Consider the following 12,764-nt stretch of genomic DNA (forward strand, 5'->3'; position numbering starts at 1 on the left):
TACTTAACCTGTTACCACACTCATTGAAATTAAAAACTAATCATAACACAAACAAGGGATAGACAACTATTATACTTCCATGAAAGATAAACAATGCATAGTTAGATCCAGCTGACTGAATCAAGACGAGGGGGGAAAAAAAAAGACTGCTGGAGGAGTGGAAGCATTTTATCTGCTCTTGCAAATTTTTATATGCTTGCATGAGATCTGTCTTCCCAAATTTTCTCAATGTGAACAGTCCAGAAATATAAAAGGCAGGAAATTTAATCCAATGGGTCATGTTACCTTTGTTTAGGGGCATTGATCCTGAAGGCACTTCCGTCTGACCTGATAAACAAATCCCCTGGAAACAAATCTACAAGAAAAAGCTGGATCCTATACCAGCGTTCAGCAAGGAGGCTTTAAGAGAGAAAATGTTACTGTTAAGACTAGCTGTCAATTAATCAAGGACTTGTTGAAAATTTGATTTAAAAGGATGAGACATATTCAATTGGCTGTCTTGGTAAGTTTGATCATATAATTTTTCTGCATGTGTGTGGTGTATTTCTGCACTTTTTTTAATAGTGTATTTTCTTTACAAATACTTTGCTGCTGAGAAATTCTGTTCATGAAAGCAACACAGAAATATTCAAAAAGAAATATGTAAATTTTTGATTATTGGAAAAAAAAAGGTTGCTAAACTGAAAAGCAAAAAATGGTCCTATTTTTAATACAAGACTTCCACAAAAAGATGTCTTTAAACTTTTCTACTTGTGGAACAGATCACTATTCACATTAATATCTGGAAACTGCATGCCAAGTTGCAAAATTCTGCCAGGAGAAGAGAGGATTACCAAGAAAAAATAATAAAAATAATTTTTACAAAAACTGTGAGAATGACTGGCCAAACAACAATCAGTGAGATGTGATTAAACATCACAAAATAAAAGTCTTGAAATATTAAAAAGCAATAACAGCAAATCTCAGAGCAATGGTATGCAATATCTTCATTCAAAAGGGGAAAATAGTAGTAATTTCTCTTTATCATTCTGCAGTATATTAAATGAAATGTTTAAAAAGGATAATTAGTTCTTATCCATTAGAGAGAAATTAATAGATGCTAATACATTTGTGGCTATTCTCTACAGTTGTGAAATAAGCCATTTCTATCATGGAGATATGTTTTTCTCTCTGTAAGAATCTGAATGATCACCTTCTGAAGGTTTTGGATAAAGCAATACTATGAACTGACAAACTCGATAAATTAACTTCTTTCTAATCACTTTGTAAATCAATCTGATGGAACTATATAATTCGATTTTTAAAATTATATTCAGCATGTGATAGTCAATAATTCACAAAAGAAGTCATATAGGTTTAAATAAACTAATTCTAATAAATGACAGTTCCCCAAATAAACCAGCAATCATGAACATATTTAAGATTGCACTTAGCAAAGAAGCTAAGTTAAAGAGGCTGAATTAATAATCTTCATAATTACTTGAAATGTCAGTCCAGTTTTAGAGAGACTAAGCATCAAAATATGTTAAAGCTTCATGAATCAAAGAGCATAAGACTATTTACTGATGAATCAACAGATAAGTTACTAATGCACATAATTTTCTTCATTATTTGATTACAACTTATACATAATGTTTACTACAAAGTACTTTTAGGCTGAAAAGAAAGCAAGAGTGATGAAACACACCTTACCTAAGTGTTAAATTTGTATTTGCTTAAGGATTCAGCAAGAAATTAGTATTTGTACAAAGAAATTTGCAGCAAGTCTGAGAGCAAGTGACTTTGTTTTTATCCCACCTACAGCAGTGCTAGGATCTCATTCAGCAGTGGGGGAGTGGCAGCTAGAAATCAGGTGGCTGCAGTGCAGCTGAGCAGAGTTGCTAAACTCAGTTACTCTTTACCATCTAATTAGTTCTACTGACTGATGCTGACACTGCTGGCACATTCAAAGTTAGCAGCTGTTTAAACAACTTGCCAAAATTGGGTCCTGAACATCTCAAAACCTGCATTTGAGCAAGATTCAATGCAAGGGTAATAGTTTCTGTGCTAGCACACATATTTGCCTTGTTTTGTTTGGATATTTTTTCCATTTGCATATTTTCCCACTTAAAAATTCATATGGCAAGTTTGTAAGGACTGTTTCTGATCATGTTTCCTAGGTACACATAGATATAAATCTTCATGCTGCAAATTAAGAATGCAACAACCAAGCTGTGATTATTCTCCAGACCTGGTCAAAGAAACATGCACCAGTGTGGAACCTCTAGACAGGGAAGCTGAACTCCATAAGGAAAATGCTGCTTTGTCTGAAAGCAGCAGCCGAGAAGATGTCTTCAGTTCCTCTGAAATGCAGACAGTACCAGTTTGTATGGACACCACCTTGCCTCCCAGGGACTACATTCTCCAGAAAGGTTTCACAGAGTCTTCATTTCGGAGGCTTCCTGCAGAGGAGTGCATTGGGATCCACCATGCGCCTTTCCAGTTCGACCGCCATGCCCGGGCCAGAATTTCCACTTCTCCAACTTTAAGGCGTCTAAGGATGGCCTCTGCCTCACAAGCACTGTCATTTCAGGACTGTTCTGACACAGCTCACCCAGGGAATCAAAAGGAATACACTGGCTCTCTCCACCACATTTGTAAGAGTCCACCTCGTTGCATTACAACGTCTTCATTGTCGCTGCCTCCTTGTGTCCATGCAAAATTATTGTCGTCCAAAGCCAAGTCTGAGAGAACTACAGCAGTTCCAGAATCTGACCTACCCAGATCAAAGCTTCCAAGCAAAGAGGATCCTCTCAGCAATGAGAGTCCCAATGAGCCACCCAGAAGCTCCTGGAGAGCCAACTCTGCTACACTTCCTATGAGACTCCCCCGCCCAATCCCTACACTTTGGGCAGGTGTCCAGGTAAGAGGAATAGGAGGATGCAACCTCTTTTTCAGTTTTTCATATTCAGTGTTGGTCCATCAGGGGCCAGTGCAAAAATAAAACCCCAGTTCTTAACCTGAACTGCAAGTTGGGCCATGATCCTTTAACACAGCAGACTGGCTTCTACACTTAACAGGAAGGGAGATTTTTCTTTCCAGATCAGCAAGAGACAGCAGTTCCAGCCTTGCCTCTTGGTGACCAAGTTAGCTTAGTCCCCTCCTGTACAGGCCACTCTTTCCCATCTCTGTCCATCCACCCTGGTGGGCCAGTACAACTGTTGGTGGGGATATGGAAGAATAATATTAAGTAATTGATCCTGTTGAAGATGGGTTTTAGAAGATTATTTTCTTTCAACCCACTGTTTAACCATTCAGCAGGATTATTCCTAAAACAGGGAAGTTCTCTATTCTGTTTTACTGAATGGCATTACTAACCCAAATAAAACCAAGAATTAAGTTGGTTGAGTCAAATTTAAGGTCTGCTGCTACCAAAGGAAGAGGTAAAATTCCCTGTATTTATTTCAACTTACCTAGCTCCACCACTCACTGGCACCCTTCCTTTTATATGTCCAGCTCCATAAACAAAGAAGCAATTGTGCAATCTCTTCTGAAAAAGAACCCTTGGTCCAGTGAGTGTCAGAATCAGTAAAGAGAAATAAGCAAGGGAGGAGCCAACCCTGCATCTTTCAAGGGCAGGAAACTACAATTCAGCTCTCCACAAGGACAAAAGGAGAGGCTTTTTGTACAAGCCAGGTGTGCTGCTAGATCTGCTCTCAAAGACCTTCCACTGTGTGCAGAGGCATTAAAGTCACACACATGCTCAGCTCTGTCCTTATGCAAACCACCTACACACACATTTTGCTGAGGGTAGATGCAGAGTTCTTCACTAGCCAGTTAGCTTTACAGTACAAACCAAAAGCTATTTTCCTCCACCCCCCACCCCCTTCAAAGATAGAAAACATTCTGGATATCAAAGGAGTTCTCCTTGCTCCACAACAGTGAAATTAATTAGCCTATGCCCAAGACTATTACACTATTATTAGTATATTTCCCTTTACGAATAAGCTCTTTTTTCAAAAAAATTCGGATTGCTTGCTTGCTTTCAGACCAACTAACTAAGAATATTCACTTTCTTTCAGGAGAGTGGATTGCCCATGCAAAGGTATGCACACATTTATTTTATTTCATTCTAGGTTTGACTCTCCTACATTTTTAATGAGTTTGCTTCACCCTAAGACAAAACTGAACATTGAGTCATATATACATAACTCAACCTCAGTTTGCAGATTTGCTATGTGAAATGCTTGTCAGCAGCTCACTAAACTGTCTAATGAGATTTTCTGTCAAAGGTGGCCCTCTCCCTAGCACGTTCAGCTACATTTCACGCAATATTTCATCCGGATCATTGGGGAGCTTTGTGCTAGGAGCTCACTGCCAAAAGGTTTGCTTGTATGGCTTAGCAGGGCCAAACTTCAGCTTGAAGAATGTGAAATATCTCATAATCTTGAGGGACATTCTTCAAAAGTTTGTGGAGGGGAAAAGGGAGCAAAAGAGCTAGCAGAACAGCTCAATATTTTTCTTATACATAAGCAAAGAATCTCTAGGACTGCTGCTGGAGAGGGGGATTATTAATCCTACAAACTACGAAGAGTACATTGAATATGCAAATTTTATAATTTAGGGCAGACAGGATAGAGTGTTGCATACCATATACCTGTGCAGTGAATTGTGTCAAGGTTTCAAAACAATTATCAGAAAGTAAAAATGCTGTTAGAAATAATTTTGATTAAGATATGTTTCTTTAAGATGTTCAAATGTTTACAGAAGGAAAGGAAAGGTTTATTTTCTCCCCACACAACAATGAAGCAGGAGATAGTACCTCCATTAATAATGACCCCTCTCTCATTGATGGAGTAGTGCTCTGTTTACTGCAAGGTCCCCTCAAGGATGTTTGGGACTGGGTGGTTTGGAGCAGTCTAGGAGTCCTTACACAATGTACTCCCTAGAGGAGTTTCAAGAGAAGTGTGCATGCAGTTGAAATTACATGTTCACTGAAGAAGAGGCCTCCTGGATATTCTGAACTGTTGCCATTTCCAACCCACCCTCTAGCATTTGAATTTACAATGGAGATGGAGAGAGAAGAGGAGGGAAAGATCTTTTCATCTGGATGTGAAAAAAAGTGATCTGTACCTTTTTTGGGAAGAGTCTAGTCTGATCCAACACAAAACTGGAATACATAAACATATCTCACTGTCAGCGTGAAGATTTGCATGATGTGCAACAAATTTCAGGGGAGAAATTGAAGATATTGAAGGCAGATGGTTTAACAGGAGAACACAGAACATTCAGTGTACACAGCTTCTCTTGGTGCTGCTTGCCTATAGTGGCTTCAGGAGGGGAGTAACTATGTGCCAGCTAGGGTATTGCTTTGGACTTCTATCCAGACACCTTTTAAATCAAGAAACCACAACCCAAACATTTTTTCCATAAGCACCAGCTGGAAAAATTGTCAAAAGGTGGTTGGGATGATGTATTAAGAATTCTATCTAGATAAATATTAGAATGTGCAAAAATATATTTTAAAATGCACCAGTTGCTGCTTTAAGCATTTTTTGTCAAATCTAATCTGGCCTAAGGTTTAGGTTAAGGCTGTATTCAGCTCCTCCTTCATTAAGATCATTAGTCTAACTTCTTAACAGCTAATCCCTTCTTATCACAGCCAGCAAAAACTGTTCACATGTCAGATTATTCTCTCCATCTAGAAGCACATTAGGACAGTTGGCAACTCTTCTCCAAGAGTGACTTACATATTACCCTGGGTAAAATCATACCTCTGTCCTTCAGTTTTAATGAACATTTCCATGCTGCCAAGCTGTACTTCCAAAAAACATCTTTAATGCACTCATACTCATTTTGAGCAGCCTTCTCCCACACAGTCCTCAGTCAAGAATGCCAGCACATTCCTGTCAGCATGGCAACTGGCTGAACTGATGCTGTTTACAAAGAATCATCCAAAAGAAATAAACAAAAAGGGAAAGAGGGGCAGCACAGATAGAGGTATATATGGTGGAGAGAAGGTGAGATGCCAAATCAACACTGCCATGGAAGAAAACATTGACAAAACAAAACCTCAGGTTTACTCTGATCTCCTTTTCTCCTTGCACTATTCAGCAGTATCAGAGACTGGGTGGAAAATTGCATTGCACAATTTCCTACAGCAAATCAGCTAATGAAGAGCCTTCACAGAAACTGCCAAGACAGCTTCTATTCAATGCCTTGAAGGAGCTGGGCTCACCTATCTTGAAGTACTCCCATTCCTCTTTTAATGACTCACACAGCTGTGAAGTGTCACAACATCACAGAATCACAGAGTGGGTGAGGCTGGGAAGGACCAGAGTGGCTTCTCTGTTACAACCTCTCTGCTCAAGCAGGGTCGTGCTGGAGCACATTGCACAGGAGGAGGAATATCAATTACACTGAACCTAACTCCTTATGCAATCACAGAAATCATTTTACTTTTGAAAATAGATAATTTTCCACGCTAACTTTTTGAATCAGGGAGTCCAAACTCCCTCCCTGAGCAGCTTGGGAAGCAGTGTCCCTGCCTGGCAGTGATCTCAGTCCTGTGAGAACCCTACAATATTTACCTCAGTAACATCCTCTGTTGCTTTTATTCACATCTAGTGGACAGTCCTTTAAGTAATATATCTGCTGTTGAAGTAAGGTGATCTATACAGATGTCTGTTCCCTGGAATAGCTAGTTAGGCTAAGATTAGGGACATATGAAGACACTTTCTGTGCCTTAGAAATAAATATATACACAAGATATTTATTTTGCCAGACCATGACCTGCTTCAATGTCTTTAATAATTTTCCACAATTTTCCATGTAAATCTATGACATCATCATGTTTCAAAAAACAAGTGGATTTTAAGAATGAATTATTACAGATTATATGTACTCAGATGCCTGAGTTTGTCCCTAAAGTACAAGCATTTTATTCCACCACTGCAGTCCTCTCCCCCCAGTAAGTGAAACAAACAAAAAATAAAGAAATAGGCAAAGCTACAGAGTCTGAAGGCATGAGCAGATGCTAAGATATTGCAGACTTAAAACCCAGTAAATTTTACTACGGAGAACTTCAGCAATTCAATTTGTCCAGGAAAAAAAAAAACCCAAAAACAAACAAACAAAAAAAAACCAGAAGCATCTGGTGTATCTAACATGTCTACAGGCAGCAGGCCAGGAAACCACAGATATCTGTGCTTCCATCTCTGAAGCATGAGTTTATAATTTAGACATGTAAACCGTTAAGCCCAGGCTCATCAGATTGCAAAGGTATATTGTAGACAGACACCCAAGGGGTCCTGCCGTGCCCCCACATTTCACAGCCTTGAGCACCTATGTGAAGAGCTGGTTTAGCCATATGTGTGCCTGAAGTTCAAGGCCTTTTTGATCTGGGTAAATAATGTCATTTAACTCAGTTATAGTGACTCTGTGCTTCCATTATTAGTCTTCATGAGCCACTAGCCTGCAGCTTCAAATATATTGTGAAAGTAGCAGTAGGCTAGATGCTTTAAAAATCAATAATATATTGGCAAAATTTTACTGTGAAGACAACCTGAAATAAATGTCCTGAATTTCCTAGTGTAGTAATGATCATCCTTGTACTATATTGCAGCACCTGACTTGTGTAATAGCCCAGCTGCCCAAAGATTGCACCATGGAATCACTAGAGGGTTCAGTGGCATCTTAATACACTCATTACCAACACTGAAAATTTGCATTGTGTAGCACACAGTGCACGTCTCAGGAAGGCACTCCTGAGAGGAGCATTCTCTCCCTTGCAGTGGTATGGGCTTGCAAACAGCCAAGGAAGAGACCCCCCCACCCATTAAAGCTCTCAAACCACATACTTAGGGTTCAATTTCACGAGAAACCACAGATTTTCATTGTAAACCCTAAAGCCAAATAAGTAAATCCTATATTCTCCATTCAGTAGGACTAGCAGAAAACTTTCAAAGAACTCCGCATTGCACACTGTAACCTCCTCAAGATGTGGTTTTTAAGCCCCGATATGTCCATGGCTCCAGTGTTAAAGTCCCAGGCCTGGCCCTCCTGATACCCTATAGACATCTCTCTTGTTAGGAGCAGCTTTCATCTAGACCATTCAATTGTTTAGCTAAGGCAATTGTGCCTTTTTTATGACCTGACAGTGACACCGCTTGCAATCTCTGTGTCTTACCATACATATCAAATCCCAGCTCTCCACCTCAGAGGTCATGTGTCAGCTGATAAGCTGTCAAGTAACTATTCATGCACTTAAAGGAAAAAATATACCTGCCAGGTTTCACACCAAGTGTGGCAAAAGGCTAGGTATTCACAGTAAGTTAACTGCCTAGACAAAAGATCTCAGTAAGAATCATGCTTAACTGACCAAAAATACTATGCACAATAAGTGGTGACTGAAAAATAGAATTTTTATAAATGTGCATGTACTTTGTGCCTCCTCCCTCAGCTACTGAATTACTGACCCTTTGAGCCCTAATGCAGTATTCATGTACTGAAGGCAGCACAACAGCAGCTGCACACAGCAGTCCCTCTGCAGCATATACTAACATAATTCATGATGTATCAGTGTGATTTATTACCAAAGTACAACAAGGTTCTTAACATGGACCAACAGTTTCTGTATGGGAATGCAAGCAGGCTGTGGCACAAAGATGCTGGATACAGAATGCCTCTGTCACTCTTCTTTGTGGATCTAGATCATGGACAGTGTTCTCCATTAGGAACAACAATAGCTGGAAAGACTTTTTTCAATCAGTAGGGCCACTGAGTCATATTACATTCAACATATTTTAAATAGCAGAAAAAAATGCCAAAAATACTTAGAAAGAAAATAGTACAAACTAGACAAATGGTTAAAAAAATTTTTAAACCCAACACTTTAACTGTTTTACTAGCATGCTGTCTTTTCATGAAATCACCTGGGTTACAGGAAGGCTAAAAGTAACAAGACACATGTCAGACACATGTCAGCTAAAAACAGTATTTAATTGCTCCATTAAACTCCACTGCCAAAATACAGATTCTAAAATCCCCACTAACTGTTTGCCTAACCTCAGAAGAAACCAGGAATTTTCAATATTTAAATGCCCTAATTACTTATTATCTGAGGCAAGCCATGACCATAAGAACCTTGATCTCAGCAAACACGTGGAGTTTGAAAGACAGCTAGGTGTTTGCTGTCAGTCACTGAAATTCTCTGCTCATTGTTCCTTTAACACATTATGTCACGGCTCCTGTGATTTAGTTTTTTAGCTGATTCCCTCCTGGATCAGCAAGGAGCCCTTCAGAAGGCCCCCGGAGGACAGAGATGACGCATGTTGTTGTTGTTGGGTCTCACAGATCAGCCGAGCGCAGGCGCAGCTCCCTGGTGGTGACTCTGCCAGGACTCGAGGTGTTCCCTGGAGACCTGCTGGTGTCAGACAGTGCCATGGACTACCTGCCCTGCTCATCCTCCCTGCTCAGTGCAGGTCAGACATGGGGTGGGGTTTGTTCCTCTGAGCCCAGCAAAAGCGGGACTGGAACATGTGGGATGGGAGGGAGGATGTATGCAATTTTTTTTCCCCTGCATTTTACTGTTGAATGCAAAATGCAAGTAGATGAGAAGGTAGGACACAGATCACATTGTTCCTCCACAGGCTAGAAACAGCCAGAGCCCAGGCCAGGATCTCCATCTAGAAGCAGCTGAGGTACAATTTCTTACCTCCACAGCTTCAAGCAGAGAGAAAAGCAGCCCATGCTGCCCCTTGCAGTGGTGCTCTGATCACAAGGGCAGCAAACCCAACTCATGGCTAGAAGTTGTTCACAAGACATTCCAAAGCTGAAATGCAGACCTGCAAAAGCCACTTCCACAAATGACTATTGTAGAATATAGTATGGTGTGATTGAAGGAGATCCTGGTGGCCAGAGATCAAAAGTTTCTCAAAAGACAAGTAAGCCAAGGTCACAACCAGGATTTTCATGACAGCAAATAGGCCAGCCATTCCCAGAATGGCTAAGACCTTCAAAATACAGAAACACAAAGTTTTGACTGTGATTCCCTGTCACACACTCCTGAAGATGGGTGCCACAAAAAGAAAACCTTTTCAGATTTGTTGCTGAATACAGTAGTTCCTCACAAGTCAGCAGTGCATTCCTAAATCTAGATCCCCAGCTTTCCCTGTGCCTTACCAAGGACCACAAATTACACTCTGCCTCACTGTGCCAGCCCCATGACAGATCTGTCAGGGCTAGTAGGATTGTTTTTCACTGGAGATTTAAATACCTGCATAATTCTGATTTATCATGATGAGAAGGCATAGACTAATTCTTGCTTTAAAACAACATCTTCAGAAATTGGCCTGAGGTATGATGGTTTTCCCAGGTAAAGAATTGGCAATCACATTGTGATCACCTGCAACAAGTAGGAGTGTTCAGCACCATCCCACCACAGGTAGTCATAATTGTCACTGGGAAGAACCCAACAAGCTTCATGGGTTTTAAGTCTGGTGCACAAACTGCCTAAACTCAAGTATTAAATATGAGCTAAGTAGAGCATAGTCTATCAAGCTGCATATACAACTAATAGTTTTCTTTTTTATCTGTTTCCTTACTGATAACACTTGTTTTACCCATTAGAGTCCAAAAAGTCAAGGTGGCCATTTGCCAAAAGAGGAGTTGTGAGTATTTTTACCATTTTATTTCTCCTTGCACTTACCTTGCCTTTTCCCACAACTAACCTGGGTAAAAATATCTTCTTTACTTTCTTGCCCTTGGAGAAGGGCAGCCAGCAGGTGAGCTGAACTCAGAGGTGCCTCAGCCCTCCCTGGGACTGCCTGCACATTAACCTGCAATGAGGACTGGGTGGCTCCAGTGCAGGCACTGCATGGGATGCACATGAGAACACAGGGCCACTGCTCCCCATCCCTGCGGGTGCTGGGAGGAGAGGTGTCCCTGGCACCAGGAGGGCAGTGGCAGTGACAGCAGGGCTCTCACTCAGGGGTGGCAGCAGGCCAGTGCCTCTAGCTAGGGTAAGGTAGCACACGGTGACAAATCAGTTGCACTGTTGCTTTGACCATGTGTATCCTGTATTTCCTGTGTTCCCTACGGCTTTGGAGCATGCAATGAACTGCCACTCACATGCAAGGAATCTAAGTTTTACCTATAAAAGCAGCATTCCATGACACTTTCTTAGGCCTTTCCTCTCCTCATGGGTGTCCTCTCACTCACCAGTGAAAGCACATCTCAGTGAATTTTTCCTTGTCTAACACAATTCCTTGTCTTTTCCATTTATGAAAGCTTTCACTTACTAAGGTATCTGAATTTCCTTTCTGTGTACTGTTCAGCATTCAAAAAATTATTTACAAGTGTCTTTTTCTCCCTAAGCATGTAATTAAGAACAGTCCCTTCCTAATGCAACTATTTTTGCATTTTATGAAAGAATGCAGAACCAATTGGTTCTGTACATGCAGAACTAATGCAGGTACTCAGGTTTATATGTATAAGAACTCTTTTCATTTGATAGTAGTTTCATAGCATTTGAAGGAACATGACCTAAACCTGAGGATTTTTAAATTCAGAAAAATAATTTAAATCTGCCATAAAAAGTACTTGATATTTAGATAAAAGTGATTTCTAATACTATTAAATGCCATAAAATTTAATTAATGAAGATTTATTTGCTCCTACACTGGTTCAGTGTGCATATATATTAATGGCATTATTTTTTCTTCCCCATTTCAATGTATCCTTCAAAATTAGGAGCTGAACTTAAACACTAAGTTTCAAATATTATAATCAAACACATATTTCAAAATTTGCTGAGTTCAGTGCCTAAAATTCAAACAATAGAAATCCATGAAGTGGGAATATACAGTTCCAGAGAACAGACAAAACTGAGGCAAACACCTTATAAGTCTGTGCCCACAGCACTAAATTAAAGTTGATAAACAATGCTTAAATTTTTACAAGGCCTGAATAAACAAAGCTGAAACAAAAGCAATTATTTTTATTTCATGGTCCCTCACACAAACTCCTGCTGTTCTTTTAACTTTCTGAAAGTTCATTTTACAGACACGACTCTGCAGATGACCAAGGAACCTATTTCAATACATAGCTCAAAAAATAAAAATAAATAAACCCATAAATTTGTATACCTATGACAGGATTGCAACCATGAATCTGTTGTCCCCTATCTCTGACAGTGCCAAGGGAAGCAAAACATTTCATTTGTTCTCTCTTCCAAGGGTAGCCCATTGCCTGTTACCAATGTCTTACACATCTAAACCTGAGGCATTTACACACTCCATCCACAGCTACAAAGAAACCTGCCATCACTTCCTTGTCTCTGTGTAGGAGAGCTTGGAAATACAGAGAAATCACTCTATATTTATTTATCCTTTATCCTTAAGGATTAGGGCAAGAGGGGTCAATTTCTTAACAGTCTTTAAAACACTGTATGAATCAGGTTCTTGTCATTTAACAGGGTAAAGACAAACAGAAGCAAGCATCTGATCTGGAAAGTTGTCTTTCTGCTGTTAAGATCACAGACCACTGCACAGATGAATTTTTCTGCTTCAAGGTACCAAAATTCTCAGTATACTGTATCAAGGATACTTAAGGATAGAAGGAGGAATTCTGTGTTCTTTATAAGCTAACATTTTTCAGTTCATTAATCTGGATATGAGACCTTTCTGACAAATTAATGTATAAGTATATGGCATATTTTTGTCAAAATGGCATATGGAGGGGCAAGTGGGAAACTGAGGGCCAGAGTACCTTAGCAAGGGCCCTCA

General features: G+C 39.9%; 1 protein-coding gene across 1 annotated transcript in view; it reads left to right on the top strand.

Moving 5' to 3' along the window:
- Nucleotides 1–2,342: 2,342 nt before the first annotated feature.
- Nucleotides 2,343–12,764, top strand: part of PLEKHG7 (pleckstrin homology and RhoGEF domain containing G7) — a 30,049-nt gene continuing 19,627 nt past the window's right edge. Inside the window, exons 1-5 of the mRNA XM_039703805.1 lie at nt 2,343–2,902; nt 4,062–4,084; nt 9,334–9,461; nt 10,609–10,649; nt 12,455–12,550. Coding sequence (XP_039559739.1) covers nt 2,348–2,902; nt 4,062–4,084; nt 9,334–9,461; nt 10,609–10,649; nt 12,455–12,550 — 843 coding nt within the window. The 5' untranslated portion in view covers nt 2,343–2,347. The remainder of the gene's footprint in view (nt 2,903–4,061; nt 4,085–9,333; nt 9,462–10,608; nt 10,650–12,454; nt 12,551–12,764) is intronic.

Source organism: Passer montanus, unplaced genomic scaffold, assembly GCF_014805655.1.
Source record: "Passer montanus isolate IOZ18808 unplaced genomic scaffold, ASM1480565v1 scaffold17, whole genome shotgun sequence".
In the NCBI taxonomy this organism is placed as follows: domain Eukaryota; kingdom Metazoa; phylum Chordata; class Aves; order Passeriformes; family Passeridae; genus Passer; species Passer montanus.